The sequence below is a fragment of the Oreochromis niloticus genome, linkage group LG7 (assembly GCF_001858045.2).
Source record: "Oreochromis niloticus isolate F11D_XX linkage group LG7, O_niloticus_UMD_NMBU, whole genome shotgun sequence".
Classification (NCBI taxonomy): domain Eukaryota; kingdom Metazoa; phylum Chordata; class Actinopteri; order Cichliformes; family Cichlidae; genus Oreochromis; species Oreochromis niloticus.
This window is the reverse complement of record NC_031972.2, coordinates 2,739,308-2,763,692: the sequence shown is the minus strand read 5'-3', so window position 1 is coordinate 2,763,692 and position 24,385 is coordinate 2,739,308. Positions and strand designations below refer to the sequence as shown.

At 43.5% G+C, this 24,385-nt stretch overlaps 3 protein-coding genes across 9 annotated transcripts in view; 2 read left to right on the top strand and 1 right to left on the bottom strand.

The window, feature by feature from the left end:
* Positions 1 to 5,789, top strand: part of vps9d1 (VPS9 domain containing 1) — a 36,224-nt gene extending 30,435 nt beyond the window's left edge. Inside the window, exon 17 of the mRNA XM_003439527.4 lies at positions 3,808 to 5,789. The gene's annotated coding sequence lies outside the window, so the exon portion shown is untranslated. The remainder of the gene's footprint in view (positions 1 to 3,807) is intronic.
* A 5,910-nt stretch (positions 5,790 to 11,699) lies between these two features.
* si:dkey-238o13.4 (uncharacterized) lies at positions 11,700 to 20,290 on the bottom strand. 3 transcript variants are annotated; one of them, XM_025908831.1, is made up of 9 exons: positions 19,714 to 19,855; positions 19,453 to 19,582; positions 19,153 to 19,223; positions 18,393 to 18,690; positions 17,040 to 17,147; positions 14,839 to 14,978; positions 14,617 to 14,713; positions 13,883 to 14,007; positions 11,700 to 13,126 (listed from the first exon to the last, which is right to left on the bottom strand). In XM_025908831.1, the coding sequence occupies exons 4-9, from the start codon at positions 18,580 to 18,582 to the stop codon at positions 12,950 to 12,952; spliced, it is 837 nt and encodes a 278-aa protein (XP_025764616.1). In that variant the 5' UTR covers positions 18,583 to 18,690; positions 19,153 to 19,223; positions 19,453 to 19,582; positions 19,714 to 19,855; the 3' UTR covers positions 11,700 to 12,949. The 3 variants fall into 3 exon arrangements, with proteins under 3 accessions (XP_025764616.1, XP_025764615.1, XP_003439430.2); XM_025908830.1 differs by having other exon boundaries at positions 19,153 to 19,582; XM_003439382.4 differs by lacking the exons at positions 19,153 to 19,223; positions 19,453 to 19,582; positions 19,714 to 19,855 and adding an exon at positions 20,151 to 20,290.
* spata2l (spermatogenesis associated 2-like) lies at positions 13,183 to 24,058 on the top strand. Of its 5 annotated transcripts, none has more exons than XM_019360886.2 (4): positions 13,183 to 13,381; positions 21,083 to 21,426; positions 21,510 to 21,803; positions 22,093 to 24,058. In XM_019360886.2, exons 2-4 carry the CDS (start codon positions 21,085 to 21,087, stop codon positions 22,987 to 22,989), a joined length of 1,533 nt encoding a protein of 510 aa, XP_019216431.1. In that variant the 5' UTR covers positions 13,183 to 13,381; positions 21,083 to 21,084; the 3' UTR covers positions 22,990 to 24,058. The 5 variants fall into 5 exon arrangements, with proteins under 5 accessions (XP_019216431.1, XP_019216430.1, XP_013120698.1 ...); XM_019360885.2 differs by lacking the exon at positions 13,183 to 13,381 and adding an exon at positions 19,738 to 19,862; XM_013265244.3 differs by lacking the exon at positions 13,183 to 13,381 and adding an exon at positions 19,871 to 20,338 and having other exon boundaries at positions 21,076 to 21,426.
* The last annotated feature ends 327 nt before the right edge of the window (positions 24,059 to 24,385 follow it).

Below are 24,385 nucleotides of genomic sequence, written 5' to 3'. Positions count from 1 at the left end.
ACCTTGGGTAGCTAGCCAAGTTAATTCAATTCAATTCAATTTTATTTATATAGCGCCAAATCACAACAAAAGTCGCCTCAAGGCCAGGGCTCACAAAATTTCAAAATCCCTGGTAGCCCTTCGGGCAGGCACTCTTCAGTTTTTGGTAGCCCAAAATAAATTTAAGTAGCCCGAATAAAAAAGAGAACAATTTTTTGTTTGATGTTTTGTTTCCTTTACAATATTATACATTGAAGTATATTATATTGTAAAGGAAAGAAAACATCAATCAAAAAAATTTTAAAACACAAATTACAACAATTGTATAAAAATTACAACCAGCAACTCAAATACTTGGTTCAAATTGAACAGAAATTTCTATGAATTTGTAAGAACTGTGTAGAACATGAATCAGTCTGTGTCAGATCCTGAATCTGAAATTTCCACTGAAGTCACGGGTAAGAGGCAAGTGGAACCAAGATCGAGGACATTTGCTTTTTGAAGTTTGCAAAGACTGCTAAATTTTGCCAATGGTAGTTCACTCTTTGCAACATGGTACGCTGTCCCATTAACAAAGGCGCTTGTCGACTCAGATATCGAGGGAAACTCACAACACATCCGGCATAGCTCGTCATATTCCAGCCACAGAAATTCCTTTGTCCATGAAACCAAAAAAGCTGCACTTTCTTTTTGCCTCATAGTCTGATTTGTCATAACTTTTCAGTTTTGTGGTAGGCTTTTCTTTGGCTGTCACTTCTTCACCCTGACCTTTATATTTCGCTCTGCAGAACTAAAATACCTGCGTAAATCCATCTGTCTTTACACACGCACACATAATGGTCAGCGATTCTTTGCGCAATCAACCTCTCACATGTTTAAGCTTGCTGTGGGAGATTTCACTTGTCACATTTGAATAGTAAGCTAATGAGTGATAAGACGATGTCAGGAATTGGTGCACAATTAATCTGTCACCCTCTGCCGCTCCCTATACACAGTTTGCGCGATCGCAAAGTGAAAGTGAAAGCAAAAAACAAGCGCAAACTCAAACGTGATTTCAATGTCACATGTTGACAGTGGCTCATCGATGCCAATGGCATAATTACCCAGCTACAATTGTGAAAGAATGCAAAGCATTGACATGTATTTTCCTTCCTATGATAGCCCGACGGGCAGGGCTGAGGTAGATTTTGGTAGCCCGACTGGAAAAATCACTAGCCCCGGGACGTTGGGCTAGCGATCTTGCGAGCCCTGAAGGTGCTTCATAGTTACAGCTAACTGCCTCCAGCTTGCATAGCTAGTACTGCAGAAAGTCGTGTCAGCCTGGCAAATTTACAAGGCTGATTAAACTTGTGAGCTTGGATGATTTACCTCAAGTTATCCAGTCGTGACAGAAGTTTTCTACTTTAGATAGCTAACACTTCATCTGCATTAGAAGCAGCCCTCTGTGAGAAGTCCTTTCTGCCTCACATAGCATTCACGTCCCAAAACTGAGTAAAACCTGAGTCTGTAGCAGGAGGCCCTGCAACCACTCAGATGAATAAATTGACTTCAGTCTGTTTATTTTTTGTTTTTCTTCAACCAAATCTGCTTTGTGCCGTTTGTCTCCTGCTCACCGTGTGCTCTCAGGAACTGTGTGTCAGCCACCGGCAAAAGTCTGGTTTGTAAACAGTTTTTGAAAAATTATACACAAACATTAGAGAAGTCTGCTCTGACAGAGTTTAGTGCTGTTGGTCATGGAAAAATGAGAACACTGCCAATTTCACAGCAAAAAGCTGCAGCACGACCCGTCTGAGTTGACTGACACTGGACGTGCCGCACACGTGCAGATCCTGAAATATATGATGCAGTTTCATCTGAGCGAGCAGACTGATAGATCCTTGTCGTTGTGTTTTGAGCTGCTGTTAAAGGAGTGAACACATTTCCAGTTTTGTCCTCATTCTCAAAAGCTTTGTCCGGCTGATCTGGAGGAAGGTTTGAAGTGTGGATGCAGTTGTGAAAAGGGGTTGTCATTGAGATGGAGTGATAGCCGGAGTGAAGTAGACTGAGTCTGATGCATTACACCAAGGGATGAGTGTGTCACTGAATGGCCTGTCTGGCACCCAAGGTGCTGCTTTGCAGGATGGGGCGAGATGACACTGCACGTTACAAAATGTGACATTCCTCAACTGGCGTCTCCCAAAACTCCCAGTGACACAATGATTCCACTACAGCCAAGTATTGAACTCTGCAGACTGCTGCGCTGCACAGAGCTGTCAGCAACAGCAATCAGCTTCATGCTGGAGAAGCAGATTTAGATTGAATGTCTAGTTATATATAATGTATAGATGCTTTTCCGTGGCTTTGACTTTAAAGATGATCAAAGTTCAGACTGGTATTTGAATGCTTGTTTTTAATAATGTACCATAGAAATCCCAAACCGCCTATGAAGTAAGAAACAGTCATCAAGCACGAGTTGACATGTATTATGTCTGATTGTCAGCAGTTACTCTTACTGGACATTTAATCCTAGTACGTCTCAGCAGTCACTGCAAGTTACCAACACTGACAGTGGAGCAGAGACACGACCACGAAGCAGACTTAAAAGTCATCACTCTGCAGCAAAACACTGAAAAGGTCAAATGCCCATCTCTCTCTCTGTACTCAGATATGACCTTCAAAACACGAAGTGCCGGTCAAAGGAAACCGGGGGCCTTATCATTAATGTGCAGCGCGTTTAGGCTTCTAGCAACAGTCGCTTAACAAATTAGTGTTGGCTTACCAAAAAGCAGCTCTTTGACACTTTACTGTAGCTGGGAATGTCGCGATTTGTTAGTGAGTACCAGTACATTCATGGTTGTCAATACCTGATAGTTTGATTATGACTGTTTTAAAAAAATTGTTAAATACTCATTTAATTTGCTCACACGGCAACGACAGACGGTTGATTTAAAATGGTAACGTCATGTTTTTGACCCGGATTGAAATGTTAGCATGGCTGCAGAGTAGCTTACTTGCGTTACTGCGACATTGCAAACATTTTATCCTGTGTAGCAAAGTGAATTTCACACTGCAGCCGTCTCAAAAAATGGTGACGTGTATTTCAAAATAATAGAGTTCCTTCATCCCCGAATCTTACTGCTCCTCTTATCGACCAATCAGTGCAGAGCTTCAAGGCGCAATCTTCCTGCATTGGCCACCTGTGATTGTTTACACCAATCACAGGTGGCAAAAACATCAGCAACACAAATTGGCTCAAAGAAACATCCATAACAAATAACTTTTTCTCATACTTGTGAATAATGTTCATGGAGTTCTACCCGCAGCTAATATGCAGACCTTGTCCCGGGTTAGGCTAAATAACCAATCAGTACAAATATGAGATCAAACAGTTGGAAAACAGCAACAACAACATTAAAATGGCTGAAGACGCAAACATCAAATGAAGAGTGTGTTCCAGATCTGTGGCCTTCAACAGGCGACCGACCCAATGCTGTTTTTACATTGTGATGACTTGCATTCTGCATTGACAGCTCCACTTGTGATTACACCTTTACGGCTGAATTGTCTGACTGAATTGGGAGCAGAGCCATTCACACATTTAAAAGAGTTGTATTTTAATCTAACCCTACCCTGAAAGTAGGTCACCGCTGACCTGGTTGATGTTCAGAGGGTGTATTATGAATTTTGGCAATACCCACCCCAACCCCCTCCAAGATGGGAAACTTGTTTCCTTTATCCTCTTCAGAAGATCAGGGAGAATACAGAAATGGCCACATGCAGCTCATGTAGTGTAGATATTGCATTTTTAAATGTATTGCCAGTAAAATCTTTCTCCACTGTGTGTTGTAGGCTGCTGCACATCCTTCCGTTCACCCCGTGACCCCTGCTGCAGTACATAAAGGCTCCAGCTGAACCTGCAGCTCCCTGAAACTGCATATGCATATTTCTTGCACACATACAGACGTACGTTACATTTAACCAATCATAAACTGGTGCCGGTGAGCAGTTTCTGACCACATCAGCGCCTGCTCTGGGACCTGTGCTGTGTTTTCAGACTGGTTGAAGTTGGACTTATCCAAGGATTGCTGTGTTTGCTGTCCAGACTTCTTTGGATACGCCTTTCTCTGCAGAAAGGATTGAACTACTACTTCTCTCCATCTCAAATATTTTTGACCTTTTCGTGTCTGCGACCTGAGAGCGACACGATGACCGCCTCCCTGCAGGGGACTGACAGGCTGCTCTCCTCCAACTACAGCAACAGAGCTTACACACAGTCTGAGGCAAATGCTGTAACAGAAAGCAAATGTTCATGTGTTAACATGTTACTGAGAATAATTAGCGTGGGCTTCATTTACTCTCTCCAGCTGATGAAAGAAAGCAGTTGCTAATGCTAATTTCCGCCTTTAGTGGCACCAGTTGGACTAATTGTTGCTCTATTTGAATTATGTAGTTATTAAAATGCAGTTTAATGAGAGCAGTTGCTGTTTGTAGCTCACATTCCAGTTATGCATGAATGACTTCAACTTCAGATTTCCTAAGTGCATCGACTTACCAGTCCCCAGCACAGCTGTATGTAGGTGTTTACGCTTCCTCTGCTTTCAGTGGAAGGGCTGAACGAGCATTTATCCACGGGAAGCTTGGAGTGAAGTGACGTTTACATACTGTAAGACGAATAAAACTGTCGCATCTCCATCAAAGAAAAGCAGTGTGAATGGGGCTTCAATGAGGAAAAGGGATAACGTGTCAAAACTCAATCACATGATTCAGGAAATGATTAAAATGTGAAGGAGTTTGATTTTAAAAGCACTACTGAAGTTTACAGTGTGGTGTGTGGGTGCTTAGACTGAGATTTGGAAAGTCATCTGTTCTAGAGAAACCGTTTTTAAAGAAATGACGCACATTTATAATTTTTGCATGCTTGTGTGTGTTTTAAGACTGTTAGCAAAAAGAAATGAGCTCCAGACTGGATTAAGTTTGAATTTCTGCACTTTGGGTTTTTGAGGCATTCAGAGGTGAGGTTGTGTTGGATGTTCAGATGGACTCTGTGGGTGATTGGTGGAAATGTAGTGGAACAGGAACGATGAGGAGCGCTGCAGTGTTTAGGTTAGGTTTTTACTAACTGCAGGCACTCGGGTTGCTTTTCTCGTCATGTGGATTTGCACACTCTCATAATCCAGGTTATTTCATAGCTTTTTTTTTTTTTTTTTTTTTTTTTTTTTGTATCTTCATAAGTTTTAAACCTTATTTTGACTCATTCCTCCCTTCACATCTACACACATCTCAGTGCAGCTAATTTGGATGCAAGTTGTTAAACACCTCATCTTTTCTCTGGAAGCTGTTGAGTCTTCAGTGCTGGGATGAGAATCAGTTGGGTCCAGTTTCTTTTCTTCTTTAAATTAATTTCCTGCAGGTTTGGTGGAAACCGGCAGCTCTTTAAGTCCCAGAAATCCTCAGTGCAGGTCAAATAATGTGAGCTACACTTCAGCTGTTTGAATCTTTTCCACTTGAATTTACTGGTTGTATCTTTTTTGTTTCTTTTTTGTATCCATCCAAAAGATGTGAAAAGAGCTTTTTTTTTCTTTTCTTTTTTTTTTTTTTGAATTTACTACTGCCTACAATTTCTGACAATTACATAAAAAGAGTTGCCTCTGTAACGTTTACATAGTTAATGAAAATGTCATAATGTGTTTTGTAAAGACAATTGAGGCGTCGATTTAATGTAAATGATTTATTGTCCAATGAGTCGCGGTTTTATTGAACTGCTGTACTGTGAAACTTTAAGAATGATGAATGTGTTGGACAAATTAGACAATAAAGAGAAGAAATGTTGATTTGTTTTGTTTCCTTTTCTTTTTGTTCCTGTAGGAGGAAAAAATTTCAAATGAAATGATCAAAATGCATTTGAGGACTTTGAGTGGTCTCCATGATACCTCGAGCGTAGCAATGATGTCATACTTTTATCTTAAGTGGGCCGGACGAGTTAATCTTCCCTTTCTGTCAGTGTAAAGATGTTTGACTCCGTATTAACACAACATGTTGAAATTGTTGAAGTAAAATTTCAGGAGAAGCTCTAAAACTTGCAGTTCCTCTAATGACCACCAGAAGCAAGTCAGTTTCACATGTTCAAGTGTCCAAGTTTAAAACATTAATAAGTACATTTGCAGTCTGATAGAAAAGAATGGGTCTGACCTCTCTGGAGTTTACTCTTGTACGAACTCTAAGGATTATTTTTTTAAGTCATTCATTTAGAAGAGTTACCGGCGCGTCGTCTTAAGCAGGTGTCTGCTCGGCCTCACCAAACTGGGCTTCTCCACCACATTTATGCTGTTTTTGCTTTCATGTAGCTGTGTGCTACAGACTATTCACAATGTTTGTGCTACGCTTCAGTTTCAGTGGCTTAAATATTAACTCAAAAATAATTACAGGAATTTTTCTTTTTGTTTTTTTTAAGTACAGCAACAAATTAAACTTCTGGGATATTGATCTGTTCAGTTAAGGGGCTTAATCAATTTCAGCTGCTTCAAAGTTACTGAAGATAACGATGAGACAATCCTGAAACATGGCTGGTTTTCCAGGCGGAGGACGCTTGACGTTTTTCACTAGTTTTGCAGTTGTATAGGGCCGGTGTCAGTATCGGGATGAAATACTTGGACCTATTTTTAGGCCTTACACTGGTGCAGTGGGTCCTGGCTGGGGCACAACAATGCCCGGCCTCACCTGGAGAGAGTATGCAGGCAGTTTGTGGAGGGTGAAGGAATTAAAACCGTTGACTGGCCCCTACTCTCCCTGACTTTAATCCAGTAAAACACCTCTGGGACATTAGCTTTCAGTCAGTCCAACACTGTCAGGTTGCAGCTCAGTGATGCCCTGGTCCAGACCTGGGAGGAGATCCCCAGGATGCCATCTGTCTCCTTATTAGGAGCGTGCCCTGGCATGCATGCAAGCACGTGAGGGGCATTTTGAGTTGCTGCAATTGCATGTTGGCAAAATGGACTAGCTTACCACATCCTTTCTTACTTGATATCTTTGAATTCTGGCCCCACTGTAGGTTGATCATTTTCATTTCCATCAAATGATGTGGTATCTGTTCATTCCTAACACATTATCTACTCCATATCAGTAAAGATGGCCAGCATGATTTATTTTTTCATCTCCTAAAATGTTCCTTTAACTTTTTTAAGCAGTGTGCATGAGCTCAGATGATTATCACAGCACCTTTTGCCTGGTTCAAAGTGTAGTTGAAAGATCAGTGTGTTTTCATACATCTGGTGTATTGATTATCGTGCAGGAGAGTTTCCTGCTTTTGCAATTTACAAAAGAAGCCATATGGAGGTTGGTAACCTCTAATTAGTGATCCGTGAATCAGTGATACATCCTGGAAGATGTCTGGTCTTTATTAACAGAGGGAAACAAAAGTCACCCAGTGGTAACTGGAGCTGATGTGATTTTCCTAGTTTGGTTTTTAAGTCACTTGGTTGTTAGGTGTCTGTGTGAGGATGAACCCTGGATCGAGCAGGAGGATGTGATGGGCACATGGCTGAATAACAGCAGAAGCCTGTTCCTACTCGAGGAAAAAACAACATGCCACTCCGAATCAGTCAGAGGCCGCTGCAGCACCCAGCATGCCCTCCACTTACTCGCTTCCTCTCGCTCCCACAAAGTGTTTTTTTTCCCCTTTTTCAGTTCATTTTCAGTTCATTTACAAAATCAGGACATGAATCGTAACCTTTGTTACAAGACAGCAAGGGCAGCGAGCTCCTCAGCTCCTTGATGAAACAATTTAGTAAAACAAGTTGAGTCAACCCCTTAAAGAGTGCCAAAGGCAAATAAATATGTTTTAAGAAGAGTTTTAAACTCAGAAAGAGAAGAGGCCTGCCAAACGTGCACGGGCAGATCATTCCACAACTTTGGAGCAGCTACAGCAAAAACACAGTCACCTCTAAATTTATACTTAGGTTTTGGTAATGTGGAGGTAATGGGCTCAGTTAAAGGACGCGCTGCAGCATTTTGCACAACCTGCAGACGCCTAATGGACGCATCTCTAACCCCACAATAAAGCCTAGATGTAACAAAGACATGGATTACTGTCTCAAAAAGCTGCTTTGATAAGATGGGCTTTATTTTGGCTTATTGCCTCAAATGAAAAAAGCTAGATCTTACAACAGCTCTGACCTGCCTATCAAGTTTATACAAGTTCAGTTCTATATCAGTACAGTCCGTTCATCACAACACAAAAACAGCAAGAGACTAAATGACTTTAGGTCACCATAAAAATCACAAACAAACAAGAATCCCAAAACATAACCAGGTCCAGAGACCGTCGCACCTTGAGTCAACGTGCGATGGTCCCAAAGCAAAAGATTTTCCGTGTGAATGTTTTACTGAGTGAAAACTCGTCCTGATCATCATCTGTGGTCCTGATACAAATCTGGGTCTAAGTGACTCCACCAAACACGGCTGCTGTCACGAGATGTTCTCTCAGTCTGTTGTCACGCTGTAAACCACTTTAACAATCCACATTTTGAACCAATGAGTTCACAATGGAGACGGTTAGTATGAAGCGCTGGCGTACAGCCGTGTTTACGAGCCGCGCTGCTGCTGCTGTGGAGCACGCTCCGGTGCAGATAGCACGACTCTGCTCCCCTCACCTCAAAGCTGGCCGTCGATGCGACACGAGCCTCTGCAGTGAGTAAACCTATATTAATCACTTCCAAAGTATCGAGCATGCTGACAGCTGTTGTTGCACAGACACTGTGTTTATGGGCTGGTGACTTCTCTGACCCTGTTTTCCACAGTGCCTCCTCAGGCAGGGAGAGATGATATGTCAGGAGGGAAAAACAGCCCCTGCCTCTCCAACTAAACTACCAGCCTATGGTGTCGCCCCATGAGTCAACATGCGGTGTGTTGGTTTGTCAAAAATGGAAAGTTGCAGCGCTGCTTCGGTGAGGTCTCGCCGCTCTCTCACGAAAGGCAGAGCAGCGCGCTGCCAAGATCGAGGCTTGTTTTTAACTTCTGATATAAAATTTTAATTCCTCTCGTCTCAGCCGCTCCAGTGTTTAATCAGAAGCAGATGGAAATTTGAGACACGCCACCAAACTGCTTTTCTGGAACCGTTTATCCTGCTCAGTTCAGCACTATCGAAATAAATCTATTTATCCGGCATTTATCATTAAAACATTTTTATCCTCAAAAATGCAAATGATAGTGTGGACTGGTGCTTTCCTGCTCTAGCTGAGCACTCGGGGCATTTTCACGTCCCTGCCTGAAGTGCTTTCTACACCACACACTCTCAGGGATTCATCGGTGACGGTGTTTACTACAGGAACCGGGGATTGAACCACCGCCCTTTCACTTATTACCTGCTCTACTTGTTGCACCACAGCCAAAAAATAAAAATTCCTGCAAATACTGTAGCATGTTCTGGTTTATAGCACATCCTCTGACAGTGAAAGGGTTGGTTGGGCTGTGATTTCATGTGCTCTTCAGAAGTGAAGACTGTTACCAACTTGACTGGAGGATAAGAACATGGTGGTGGATGGATGATGAGCTGTGGATCATGAACTCCTCTGTAAGTATTCAGGAGTCCAATGTGAGGCCATCTGTCCCACAGCTAAAGCTTGGAGCAAACTGAAGAAAAGAATCAAAGTGCTGCAGTCAAAGTCCAGGCCTCGACCTGACTGAGATGCTGTGGCAGGACCTTCAGAGAGCTGTGCATAGATTAATGTCCCCAAACCTGAGTGAACTTAAGCAAGTGGTCTCATTATGAACCAAATTAATGCTACTAAAAGTGGTTCTAAATGGAAGCCGGAGCTCCACCGCTGAAATCTCTCCTTCGTTAAATTTCCTCATTTCCTCTAATCTTTGCGCCCACATTTCCATTCTGCCCGCTCCTCAGTCCAGAAGACTGTGGTCCCTCGTGCCCCCTAAAACAAAAGCCAGTTTTCTTCTTCTATTAGATTGACGTGAGTCACCGGCAGAGCAAACGTGGCCGTTTGTGTGGGCATATTTGACCGTTTTTGTCCTTTTCAGAAGGGAGAGAAAAGGAGGGAGGTAGAAGAGGAGATGGGGCCCAATGAGTTTCCCTTTGCTTAATTATAATTTGGCCTAATTGAGCCGTCAGCCGACAAGTTCATAACAAAAACTGTGGCGCACTGGCTCCCTGCCCCCTCCAGAGGCTACTACTACCCTACTCTCACTTTCATCTCTCTGCTTTCAGGTCCAGTTCCAGTTATCCTTGGCAAAAATCTGTTTGTTTGCATGAGAAGTTTACATTCTCGAGCCAGCATGTCTGCATGACAACATACAAGACAACAATGCCCTCTCGCAATCCGCTGTTTATTTAAGGGCCACACTGTCTGGAATAATGGCTGGCAGATAAAGGGGCCCACAGGGGGTCGAGCTGGTGCTTGTGAACGGGACAGAGAGTCACGCTAGGCCTGATGTAAATATGTCCCGGCTGCCCCACCCTAACATCGACTCAAATGCTCTCAAGTATTTGCATACTTCAACTTGCTCACTTACAAAGACATGAACAGTCTCTAAATTTTATGGTAGTTTCATTTTAATGGACAGAGGCAGAATATCGACCCAAAATCCTGAAAAGCACATTACATAAAGTTTTTCATGCTTTCAGACCACGCTGTGGTTCTGGCTCCCACAGAGTGTGTTCATGTGGAAATCAGTTACAGAGTCTCCTGATCTCAGCTTGTTAGCTGTAGAAAGCACACCTTTGCACAGAATCTTCCATTCCCACCTTCCCACCACCGTGGAACCCTCAGCCAGGTCACTGAAGATGGTCATGGACGGGTGTTCTGGTATGAAGCACATTAGGGTCATGGAGTGGACTAACCAGTCTCCAGACCTCTATCCTTTCACAAATCTGAGGAAGAAGCTGAAAGGTTGAGTCGCCAAGCGGCAGCCAAGAAACCTGAAGGATTTAGAGTTTCAGTAAAGAGGAGCGCACCAAACTCCCTCCTGAGATGTGTACCGACCTGCCGCCAACGACAGGAAGCAAATCTTACCACTGCGCTTGGTTTCTCCAACAAGTACTAAGTCAGGTTTTCTTTACTGAACTCAGTGACATGAACAAAACTTTTGGTTGATATTCTGTGTTTGTAAATTAAAATGAAACTGACACAAAAATATTATTTTCTGCTCATTTTTTTTGTCTCTGGGAGTTTCATTAAGGTATTCACAATTAGATGGAAGTTAAGAGTAAGAGGGGAGAATAAGAAAGACACTGGACACAGGAAGTTACTTTCGTTTTTAAAGTTTTGCACTGACGACTGTAAATGAGAAGTTTTTGGATCGACACAAACATTTGTGACGTCGAGCCAGTTAAAACGAATAAACCAGATGGGTGTGATGCCGTCTCGTCGATCGTGGTGGACAAATGTGAAAAATGCTGCCTTAAACCTCTGAGGCCTAAACTCATCATCGTTGAGGAGTCCAACCCCAGGCTTAAACCTGGTTTGTTTTTCTTACTTTACTGATTTCACCCAAGTCAGGGTTCAAAGAATCTTACTCAGTGAGTAAGAGGCAACCACAGGTCACACCTACAGCAATTTAGAATAACTAAAACTTACTGTACATGTCTTTGGACTATGGGGTGAACCAGAGAGTTCGGATAAACAGAACACTCTACAAGCCACAATGCTAACCAGTGCTGAGGGAAGTTTTCTAGGAAACACCGCACCTCTGAGCAGTGATACACCTGAAAAAAAAGTACACGGGATCAGCAGTATTGTCTATATCTTGTTTATTTGTGTTTGTAAAACTTTTTTTTTGCATAAGCGCTACAAAGAGGCTAAAATGGCTCAAGCTGCTGAATCTGTAACCAGGCAAATGTCGCAATCTTCATCCAGTTTAGCTGCTATACTTCGATGGCTGGATCATCTGACTGTATCTGAGCTTTCCAAAACCAGCAGTCTGACATGTTGTATGAACTTGCTCACTTAAAGCACGCTGCAAACAAAGTGTCTCCTGGATGATCTAAAAGCTTCTGAAATGATTTAGAAAGTTGGCAAAAAGATGTGGGATGTAGGTTTGTCTCTCTCTTTTAAAACAAATCAGGATACTTCACAGAGTTAAGTGCGATTACACCGCCGGGAAACACTGAAGCTCTCAGAGAAGCAAGAGGGGAGGGAGAAAGTGGATGCAGCAATGGCAAACTTTTTAACTCCATCGTGTAGCAACACGTTCTCTTTAGTCATGGTTGATAAATTTCAAGCATACTGAACTCCTAAAGTCTGTCCAGATACATGCACGGCTGAAGTGTGACAGTTTGTTCTCTTCAGCTTTTTAACTGTACCGGGCCTCATGGTGTTGCCATGGAAACACAGTTACATTTAGTGCTTCTTTGAGGCCCAGCGACCTCATTGAAGACAAAGAAGATTTTTGTCTTGCGCTATTTGCATGTTTGCGTCTGTTCCCTAAGCGCTATGTTTGGACATTGGTGTTTTGTTGGTAGTAACAGCCACTTGTCTGAGTGCATGCTGCTGCAGAACTAGCTTATTAAAAAATTATTCCGTTGAACTCGTAGTGGTCAAAACTTCCACTGAGTACAGTCTAGGCCTGTAGATACATTTACATTTTGGACCAGTTGTTGGGATCTTGGCTAACTTGGCTACAGTCATTATCAATGTGCTCTGTCTGATTTTTTGGCCTTAAGATGACACTTATACCAAAAAGGAGCTGTGTATCACGTCTTCTGTTGACGCGGCTGGCAGAACAGACTATGTAACAACGCACAGAAACAGATAATAGGGAGAAGGTGTTGGTTTTCTTACATATCCCATAAAAAGCACATGCTGAGAGAAAACTTGCTAACAATGTGAGAACTGGAAGGAAAATATGCAACGCCTAGCATGGATGGGTTTCAGAGTTGCATGACAGGAAATCAAAGGAGATTATTTCTGGAGTGCGCAGGAGAAGAAGCAGTGCGATCCTGTCCAGGAGATGCTGGAGGAAGGTGGGGTCTTTTTTTTGGAGTCTAAAGGTTCCTCTCCAGAAGGACGCTCTTTAAGTCTGCAGGGCAGTTGATGGTGAAAACGGTGTGGGAGGTGTTTCGTCTTTCGATGAGGGCGGCAACAGCCTCACCCAGGTCCAGATGATTGAGGAAGCCGGGGGCCATGTGATCAGGAGTGGCTACACCTGTGTTAATCTTCACCTGTCAGAAGAGAAGAGGAGAGGGGCTGAACTGGTAGTAAGATCAAGTTTTAGTTGTGAAATGGCTCATCCAATCATCTCACAACTACTAAGTCCCCGTCCACTTCTCAACAGTTTCCAAAGACGATTTCTGAGATGTACAAAAACATCTGACGCATCAGGTTGAGAGACATCGTGGAGGTAGAGACGAGCAGTTCATCTAGTTTGCCAGGCGTAATTAAAAGATCAACTTCTCTGACCTTATACAGGAGATCAGGTAAAGTTTTTGATTAGTAAGGGCTGACTGCATCAAAGTTGTTTTTCTAGCAGCCAAGTTCATGAAGCTTTTTGCATATTCCTGACTAAAAATGCATGTTTGCACAAAGGCAGAAATATGCACATGCACTATTTAGATAAAATGCCTGATTAACTTTTGTCATGCAAGATTACAGAATAAGGTTATGTAATGTTTGGATGTGGTGAAATGTGAGCTGGTTCTCACAAAGGCACCAAGGAAGAACTGAATCTGCATGGGTGGTAAAGTGGTGTCAGTATTACGGATTTCCCCTGAGTGAGCAAATGCCAAAGAAATTCAGGGCTGTGCGTGTGAACACTAGAGAGCAGAGAGAATTACATACGTAGATGATTGTGGAGGCAGGCATGTGAATTGAGCTGCAAGCTGACTTCTTTTGGTCAAGTCTAAATGGTCATGAGTCATGTTAGCCGACTCTGTGCAGTTTATCTGAGGCCCTGCTGTGTAATCCCGTTGGAATCTCACCTGGTTGAGTTTGCAGGGCACCTCGGGGTACTCCTCGCGGAGTACCTGGCAGAAAGCCAGGGTGCTGGCAGCGCCCACTGTGAGGAAGCCTGTACCAGGCATCAGCAGCTTCTCTCCTGCTCCTCCTGTGGCAAAGCAGCAAAACACAACATAAACACACACCAGGAATGCAAGGCGAGCAGCTATCACAGGTGACCCTGCACGAGAGGCAGGGTACACCCAAGGACACAGCAAGTCTGTCAGAGTGGGAGAACATGCAGTGTGTAAAATAGCATGGCAGCTGTTTTGCTGACCCCAAGTGGACAGAGAGAATAAAGAGAGAAAACAAAACCGCTCAGCCAGAGAAAAAACTTGTTGATTCTTTGATCCTTTTGGTAAATTTATCAACTGAATCGTTCCAAAGATGGTAGTGCTACCATCCAGCTACCACTACATGCGTGCCTAAACAATCTCCACGCTGCCCAATCACTTCTGAGCAAAGTCACAGAGAGAGAGAAAAAGCATCGGTGAAGCAGAGCTCAGCAACGCCGTCCTGAGGTCTGGCAGATGCTACCTCAGTACTAGTAGAGAGAGGTAGAACAAAGGCAAAGTAGCACTACGCGACACACGAACCGCCTCATCCCACTGAGCAAACACACACAGGAGAGGAGACATAGGCTACATCAGCAATACGACTGCGTTTCTCTGTAATGTGGACGTCGTGGTGATGGAGGGTGCTGTCTGCGATGCCTCACCTGTGATGAACGTATAGGTACAGTTGGAGTCGTCCCTCACCAAGGGGTAGAAGGCCTTCCATGACACAAATGTGCTGAAAAGCAACGTCTCAATTACCTGCAGATTTCACAGGAAAGGAAATATCACAGCACCCCAATGACTCTCCTGTAACATGCTTGCTTGAGTTTAAAGTGAGGGGGAAGAAATCAAATCAGTATATTGGAAAGTGTGTGTGCACTGACCCAGTGTAGATCTTTGAGGGACTGGGTGTGTGGGGGTCCTCCCTGCCACCAGCTGAAGCCCAGAGAGGAAACTATGTCGGTGACTTTCCCCACCTCCTTCAGCAGGGCCTGCTTCGCCTGCTCGGCTTCCTCCTCTGAGCCTGAAAACAGAGATGCTGGACTTCAGGAGAGAATTGGCATCGATATAGAACTTCAGCCTTACTGGGGAATAACAAAACTCTGATAATACATCGCAGTAGGAGATAAACACCTTCCTCACCTGCTGCTATGATGCCATCTCAACTATTAGTCAAATTTTCTTAATAATTTTTGGTGTGTTTATGGGGTGTAAGTCCATTTGACTAAGTCTGAAAATAACAAATCACCATTAACGTTCCTTTTTGCACAGGACGCACAAACCCCAGTATCCTCAAAGAACTTGATAGGTTACGGCAGGGGTGGACGTCACTCCTGACTCTTATTTTCTTTAAGATGCAGTGATGTTCGTTACCCCAAGGTGCAGTCTTTTGCTAAACCCAAACAAGCAGTTATCAGGTCAGCATTTATCTCGTAGCAGGAGCAGAGTGCACAGATGTGCTCATGGATAGAAGTTCCTATCTTTTCTGATAGTTGAGCTTAAAGAATGTTGAAATAATGCCACCTCCTAGAGATGAATGCATAAACAAGTCATGCATGTTTGAACATTTAAACAGTTTTCCTAGACTTGACCCCGCACACCTCCACACGCAACTCAACAGCAGATTCTTTAGAAGGAAAGGCTCCTCTATCGAGTGATGTGTAAATCATTTTTAAGACAGTCGCAGAGATGCAGACAAATGATGACAGAAGAAATGGGAACTTTATCACATTGTACGGTGGAGGATTTGTACATGAATACAAGCCTACAGACTTCTGAGACAGGAGGTCGGTTGGGTTTAATCCACCCCTCTAACTACGACTGTGCAATTACAGCAGTTTGAAATGATTGATTTGTTCTAATAACAGAACAGTTAGAGTTTGGTGTCATGCCTCTAAGCTTATTAGTCAGTACAAATACGAGGGGATGAACCAGCAGGCGGTGATGCAGGGCAGCACTGACATGTCAGAGGCTCAGATGGAAAATTCTGCAGCTTAAATTAGCCGCCAAACAGATAGGGTGTGTTTGGTGTTGGACGTGAGGAGAGGCAGGCGTGTTGGTGTGCCTGAGGTTGCCTGCCTGAACTAGCTCACAGGCTTTGCACCACTACTGCTAAAGACAGTCTCTATGAGCAGTTGGAGACTGTGTGAGTGAACGAGTACAGACTTTTTAAATTTTCATGCAAGCTGGACCACCTGAGTCTGAAATGAGAATTTAGAACATCAGCTCCACTTGCCACAAATCTGAAGGGTCACACTTCATGCAGCTTCGCTTTAACCTGTATGAACCGAACTCTAACTTGTGGAGTGTGAACCTGCACAAGACACTGTCTGCGCTCCATTACTGAGCAAACAGTCCAGTGGTATGTGCCAATTTGGCAATCTGGGCTTTAGTCCAAGCTGAACATGGAGACTGGAAAAGCCAGGATTGAACCACCCACCTTCTGATGAGTAGATGATCAGCTCTAACTCTCACCTATGGCCCCACAGAAAGTTAGTAATGAGGAGTGCCAGGAGGAGTGCCTGGAGTTCATCCAGGTGATGTGGCTGAAACATAAGTACTGCCTCTAGTACACCCTTATTCCTGAGCTCACTGTTAAAAAATGGCGCAAAGAGGTTTTTGAGTATTTTCTAAAGATAGCTCATACACACAAACAACCTGATACTAAGAATGATGGTAAAATCGGATTTTCTCATCAGAGTTGGTGACCATCTTGGAAATAAAACCAAATCAAAACAGAAAATCAGTCTTTCATTTTCAGATCTCTAACCGGCTTTCTGATAAAAGAGTATATGAGCCAGTTATGGTGCTTGTATCCACCTGAGAACATTAAGTTCTCACTCTGCAACATTACGTTCACTGCTGCACTACATGTGAGGGTTTCTACAGATTTATTGCAGCTCTGATGCAGTATGTTGCCACTCCCATACTTTGCAGGCTCTCTTTTGCACATTCTGACTAAACACAGTTTGGATTTGTATTTAAAGTTTTTGCCGGGGAGGAATCAGTAATTATGCGATAAGGGCTGTGGACAAGGCAAGCAATCCTCAGAGCAGAGACGGGCAGGATAAGTAACCTGACTTACCCACATTTCCCACTATAGTGGTTAGGTTATCCTTTGTGTTGGGAGAGACAAACGATCGGAGTTTCTCCAGGCGGCTGCTGTCCCTGGAGATCACTGCAACTTTAAAACCTTGACACACAAACACACAGAGACCTTTAATACAGAGACAGTAGGACGGACCTCGCTCACATCAGAGTGAACCGCTGCTAATAAGCCTGTGTTGTTGTGCTGTTTCTGTCAAGGTCATCAGAAAGTGAAATCTGACCGGGAAGTCGACAATAACTTACTGCTCAGTTCAAAAAAAGAAGCTGTGAACATGCAACCAATAACCTCTCATCTCAGCTTCTTCCTTCCTGGAGGCACAGCACGGTAAATACCCACAACGGATTTCAGCTTTAAGAACACAACAGAATCCAAACAGGGATGAAGCTCACGCCAAGAACTGAAATTATGCTCTTTTAACTCCCGCCATAAACTGTAATTTAGTTTAAGGTGATGATGATAGGAGTTCAGATCAATTTAGATATGATTTTATGAGACTGTGCAGATAAAACCACCCACACAGCAATCCCAGATATGACAAAGCCAAACTGTACAATGACACACACAATGACACACACACACACCTGCCTGAGAATGTTTATTCTGTCTTTACTGTTCCAAAGATTTCCTGATGGGACATGCTTTTATTGACAATGAAGCATTATTATGAGAACTCCATTGTGTCATATTGGTAACTCCCCCTAAGTCTTGATTAAAGGAAGATTAAAGGAAGCTGTACAGTAGGCTGATCAGCCTGCTGTTTTTGACACGTCTATGATTATTAATCCAACATTTTATTATCAACTATAGATCATTTGTGTTGCAGTTTAGTTTTATGAGAGTCAAAGGGGATTTTTGGTAGATCAGTTGTCACATTGCGCACTCAAATGTTGCCACCATTAGTATGTTACGTTTTTTTTTACCCTCATAAAAATCTGATTAGCGGACCTGTCTGTGTAGAGCGTGGCATAGAAACCCCAATACAGTGGACCGGCAGTCTTACGCACGCGGGGGGATCACTTATGGCGGGTCATTATTTAATCGTCTAATAATTCAGACACAATAAAACAATAATAATAAGTATAAAGTATAAATAAGTAATAATTGTTTTTAATCAAAGTGGACATACCGCACAAAAATGCCCGTAAAGTGTTTACAGTGCGGTTTATAATGATGGAGTTCCTCACGCGTAAAAGCCAAGGGGAAAGATACCTGCGCGTAAAAACGCATAGATGTCCCAAAGATTTATCACATTAACAATTCACTGTCCTCCTCTATTTCACTCAGTTTATTTTCCCTACCAAATGTCCTTCGAGCTACAGAGAAGCTTACCTTTATCCAGCAGTCCTTTAACGATCCCGGAGCCCACTTTTCCCGCTCCTCCTAGAGCTAACACAACCCTGTCCGAGTTCGACATGCCGATAGTAGCTGCACAGACCTGCTGGAGGATGAAGGGTGGAGGATGGAGGGTGGAGGCTGACTCTCTCGATGCGAAGTGAAGCTGCTGGCTTGTGCAGAGCATCCTGGCCCGACCGGGATGCTTTAAAGGATCCCGGGTCCGCCCTTCTCCACGGGGTCACTGAAGCCACGCCCATACTCTGTCTCCGTGTGTGTGTATATCCTCGCACGGCTAAATTTGAAAGGACCGGTGGAGAGATTTAAATGTGGGAAGTGGGAACATGTACTGAGAGTGAGGACACCTTTCAGGGGTGAGGCTAAATTCAGATTTGTGACCACTGATTCAGGCAGTCAGTTTATTGGCTCGATGACCAGTTTAAGTTACTACTGAATTCAACATAATATTGCACATAATGATCTAGAACGGTGGTAAAGCAGCATATGCTCCATGATGGGCCTGGCTGTTCATTCATAAGTACACCACTTTATGAGTGAGCAGTCAGGTCTGCCCCGTGTGTGATGTCAGATTGTGGCAAACTAAGATGGGAGCAGCAAAAACATTCATCTCAAGGCTTCACAAAAAGGTTTTTGTTAACCAGAGATTATGGTTACGTCCATCTGTTTTATACGGTCTATGTTAATCTGAACTCTGCATCAAATGGGCTCAAAACAAACAAAACCCCGAAGGTGTTACCAGATTTTGACAGAGAATTTACAGCCTTGATTGGGACATTCTGTGGCCTCTTGTCACTTTGGGTGATGAACCTGTGGTATATTTTCAGGAATTATATTTCGTTAGTACAATACAACATTAATACTTTTCTCACAAATCTATTGCTCAGAACTAGATATGCTGCTCATATCTAGAAACACATTAAAACCGTCCTAAAAACAACCACAGAACAAATGCTTTTAGAATTTATTTTTATGATGTATGGATATGTTCCCATCGCACCAGAAAAACTCTGCTAAAGAGTTTAAACTAGCTGCTCACCTGTGATCATGTCAGTAAACGTCCTCACAAAGACAGGAAGACGTGTGTTTGTGTCTGTGTGCCGTGTCAGCGGTTCATGCAGAGGTGAGGCTGCCGCAGCAGGTGAAATGCTGCCATCTCGTGGCTGAAACTACACGCAGGAAAACTGTTGATTTAATCGATTTACACTTTGCAGCTTCTCGCTGTTTCCACCTTTTCTGTATTTCAGCCCGTTTTACATCACTTTTCTTTTAATTTAATCTTTCCAGTATTTCCACCCACCTTACGGCACATCCAGACACAGGTCCCAAACACACCCTGTATAAACTGGAAATCCCGTGCCACGTGACAATGTTTACGTTACCCAGATAATCGAGCGGATTGTCGTGCGGCCGGAGTCGCCAAAACAGCTGATTACTTGCCAGGAACAGGTGAGTCTGTGTGTCAGACACGTTTTATATCGAACAAAGCCGGACTGGCCCACTTGTAACCAGCTGCGTTATGTCAGCTTCGCATACCTACGAACATACCTTCTTGATGTTCTCTCAGTCCGAGTTTTCCTACAAATTATACCGGTTTTCTATTGCCTCGCGCTTTGGCTTAAAACCACACATTTTAAAACTCAAATCGCTACGTTTACAAGTTTATCGGGAGCGTATGTGTAATTCGGCGTGTTTTCAAAACGACATAGATGTCTTCTTAATATGAAAAATGTACACCTTCTTTGGGGAGGTTCAGCCGCTTCCTCGCACTTCCTGGGTATTTTCCCACACAGACTGAGACTGACATCACACTGGAAGGCAGCTAAAATTTGATTTCGCTTTCGTCGACGGATTATATGTCGGCCAAACTGAAGAACAGCTCGGTGCCAAGCTCCCCTGCGCCACTTCACCGCAAACTGGATAAAGTAAGGAAAACAAGCCGGTTTACAATGTGCGGGGGGTGGGGGGGCGTTCACTGTCCGACCCGTAAGTTCTCTTGGGTAACTAACGTAGCAGGCGCGGCTAAGCTAATGCTAAAGTGGGGCTGATAAAGGGGGTTCTCGTTTTCCTCACTGATGAGCTTGAAGTTCCCCGATGTTCCCTGAAAAACACGTTAAAGTTTGGTAGATGTAAAAACACAAAGTGAGTCAACTTATTTTCACTTATGGTAAAGTTTCACTTTCGTTATTAACATGTGCTCAAAACGAGTCGCAGCTGATACAGAGTTTGTTATTTAGTGAGGCTAAAGGTCGAAATGTTTCCTATTTCCAGTGGCCACAGTTACGTCAGCATGTGCTGCAGAAAACACCTGTGTGTGTGTGTGTGTGTGTGTGTGTGTGTGTGTGTGTGTGTGTGTGTGTGTGTTTAACTGTAGTAACACTGTAACTCTTTATTGAATAGTTTCTAACAGAACAGAGAAATATAGTGCTTCTGATGTGGCGTTGCAACAGTCTGTGGGAGGTTCCACTTCCTGTCAATCCCTTTGGAATGAAATGAGGTGTAATTCAATTCACAGGACACGCCCTCAGTGACACCCGTTGACAGTGGGCACTATTAGGTCGATGCACTGCAATAAGAAAAAAAAATTAATTAAAAAAAGTGTGAATCAGTTATTAGGATCATCTTGGTTTATTTTTGTCTCCTTCTCTCTCTTAATAAATGGATGAAAGAGATGAGTTTCTCCCGGAAGAGAGATCTCACGGGCGCCTACGATCGCAGTTTGGAGTGCCAAATCGTGGAACAGGGCTCGAGTCTGCCGTGCAGAGATGAGGAGCTGTGGAGAAAGGTGGAGGGACTTATGAAGGAGAGAAATGCTCAGGAGATCCACTGTCTAGGTGTGGATCCACTGAGGGTGATGGAGGAGTCGCTCAAGGCAGTCACAGCAGCAGGATGTAGCAGACAAGTTGGAACCAGAGGAGGCCTGCAAGGCCTGGCTAAAGCTTTTGAGGTGCTGGAGCAAGCAGCCTTGAACCTGTACCTGGGTCCCTGGAGGAAGGAGTACAATGTAATCCAGGTGGGCCAGAAGGAGAAAAAAAGTTCACGTGTTCAGTTAAAATGATGAAATCTGATTTTAAAGTTTGACATTTTGTGTCCCAGATGTACTCCGGCACATTCACGCACTACATCACCCCGGTGCTGTCGACGGCGCAGATCGAGAACCTGTTCAACCTGTTAGGGTACGAGCTCAGTGCGTCATCATCTGAGCAGCTCCATCTCCAGACGCACAGAGGGAACTCCACCTCTTCGGATACCCTCCTTCGTTTGTCTTGTGCCTTCTTCCTGGCCCGCTGCGAGTGCCACTTTCTTACAATAGCGCTGGGGAAGCACAGCGGTGACACCCAGTGGGAGCTGAGCGCAGTGATGGAGAGGCAGCGAGGAAACGGCCTGCAGGTATGTGATGTTGACATCTTTTGTTTTTTTCAGCCTTGGTGCAGCCATTCGCTTCATTGTCTGCCTCAAGCAAGCTGTTTTTAACTTCCACCCCTTAAAATCTGAGAAAACGTGCCTCACTAACTCACTAATCTTGCTTTGTAGTACTACGTCTGTTCCAGGAGGGTGTACTGTGAGGCAAAATGTTTAGCAAAGAAAAGAGTCAATTTCTTCTTCCTGCTAATAAATGCAACAGTAGGATAAAAAAAAAAAAACCTTAATAGACTTCATTGCTTATGTCTCCCTACAGGCTGCTGTAGAGAACACCAAGAAGATGCTGGAAGTCGGCGAGGCCCTGATGGAGCAGCCCGATGGAGACGTGGATCTGTACTCTGATCCGGTTAATGAAGGGGAGTCGCAGATGGTTGTCAACAATGACCAGAGTCCCTGCTCTTTAATCTGGACAACGATGGACGACGTATCACCCACCACTGTCAAAACACACAGCAACGGAACAACAGCATCATTCCCACCACGAGAGCTACTCACCAGCAGAAACTCCTCGGACAGCAAGAGGCCAAGCTGGCGTTCCCCTGGTGCTACGAGGCTGGGTGAAACGAACTCTGAGCCTCAAAGTCTGCAGGTAGATCCAATCGAGGCTCTGAAGAGCGAGGATGGCAACTACAACCTCTGCAGCTGTGTCCAGAACTCAGATTATTGTTCTTACTGCTCTGAATGCAAAACCCTGCACGATGAGACCTGTGCGGTCCTTAAGATTTGCAGAAAGAATCTCCACAACGTGAAACAAGTGAAGAAAACGCAGAGTGGAGGCCTCAGATCACCCACTCTCATCGGCAGCAGTGCAGCAGTGAGCTCCTTACCTCTGAGTGAAGATCCCGCATCAATAATTGCACTCCCTCCTGCCATCGCCTACCACGAATGCTGCAATCTCAACAATCCAGACCCTCAGATCCTGTGCCACGAGTGCAGAGTCTTCCACTTGAAATCCTGCAGCATGGCGAAATCCTGCCAGTCACTCCATCGCAGCACACAGCTGGGAAAGTGCTCCTCCTGTGATAGGTGGTGCTCCAGAAGGCCTCTGGTCCTGTGCAGATACTGTGGAAATGAATTATGTAGTACCTGTTGGTACAGAAATCCGCTTACATGCAGCTGCGGCCAAACATTTGACCAGTCAACATCTGTGTGATAAAGGTCTGAAAAGCTTTGCACTTACGAGATGCATGTAGCAAAAGTCACAGTGCCTTAAATCTGCGTACTGGAAATGAAAACGCTGCCTTGAAGTTCTGCCATTGTGCCATTTATTTGATATTTGCATGTAGCCTCTGTGTGGTGTGTTTTTGTGCTCGCGGGTCGCTTCGTGGTAACTCGTGAAGCAAATGTGTTTTATGTTTGTGTCCTGCAGTAAAAAAAGGTCAATGTGCCATTAAAGTGTATGTGTGGTAAACGTGTGTTACATGGGATGAATTAGCTGGATCACCGCGGTGTGGTGGGTATGATTTAATATAATATGTGCAAAAAATCAGTCACAGCACTTAAAATGTAATTGCTTCATAACTAACACTAAGAACCTTCATTTTTCTGTATTAGAGATGTTTTCAAACATTACTTTTTGGCAGGTTATGTGGCTTTCCTCATTTTTTTTTTTTTTTTTTTTTTTTCCTTTTTTGTAATTTGCTATGAAAGGTGAAAAACGGCTGAAACTAATGATTATTGTAACTATGAAGTTATTTTCTTGAGTAATCATTTGGCCGAGTGCTGAAATCAGTGCTTGTTTTTGCCTTTAAGGTGACTTCACTGTTGTCTAAAACACATCTTCTGAAATGTCAGTGGCAGCTGGAAGCTTTTTTTCCCTAGCTTTTCCACTGTTGCCTTAATGCAACATCTCAGGAACACTTTAAGGGAGTCTTTCCACGTTTAAGACAAACATTTGTTTACACCAAATGATTTGTCAAACTGCATTGTACTCTGCTAATCCTGCAATGTAGCCTGAAATGCACCTTTCCCAGAAATGTAGCTGCACGGCACAGCAGCGCCGACCTCGGCGGCGGTCATGGGTCTGTGTGATTTTCATACACGAAGCAAAAACAATATCATTATTAGCAAAAGGATAACATTTCTTTCTGTAAAAACATTCTGCAACCACCCGGTGTCAGCCTTCTACCAGAAACCTTTCCTGCAGTAATTCACTGAGCGTTACGTTTGCTTCTGTTTGAAATGAATTTGTGTTGCTGTCTTTAAATACGTCTCATAACTAATCCGAGTCTGTCTCTGTTTTTCATAACCGTCTGTGCTGTTGTACTGTGACAGATGCTGCATTAGCACATAGAGTTACTAATGTTAGAATATCTCATGATGACATGATTGGACATTCTGCATCATCTTATGGTTCAAAGTGATACTGTTTATTTGTTATTGGGGTTTTTTTGGAACCGAAAATGTTCAGATTTGGACAAAGATCGAAGTAGCCAGGACTTGTTGCTGCTTAGTCCTTTTTCAGGCACTCAAGAACCCTCAACTGTCTTCACAGCACACTTAAAATAACTAAACATACAGTAGCAACAATGTTTTTTAGGATCATTTTT

Bases quoted from the DNA above. Each gene is read 5' to 3' on its own strand.
- spata2l (XM_013265244.3), top strand. From the start codon at position 20,270: ATGTCGGCCAAACTGAAGAACAGCTCGGTGCCAAGCTCCCCTGCGCCA. The intron at 20,339-21,075 runs GTAAGGAAAACA...CTTAATAAATGG, and splicing joins TTCACCGCAAACTGGATAAA to ATGAAAGAGATGAGTTTCTC. The intron at 21,427-21,509 runs GTGGGCCAGAAG...TTTGTGTCCCAG, and splicing joins AGGAGTACAATGTAATCCAG to ATGTACTCCGGCACATTCAC.
- si:dkey-238o13.4 (XM_003439382.4), bottom strand. From the start codon at position 18,582: ATGCTCTGCACAAGCCAGCAGCTTCACTTCGCATCGAGAGAGTCAGCC. The intron at 17,148-18,392 runs GTAAGCTTCTCT...TTGTGTGTCAAG, and splicing joins TAAAGGACTGCTGGATAAAG to GTTTTAAAGTTGCAGTGATC. The intron at 13,127-13,882 runs GTGAGATTCCAA...CTCTTCTGACAG, and splicing joins TGCCCTGCAAACTCAACCAG to GTGAAGATTAACACAGGTGT.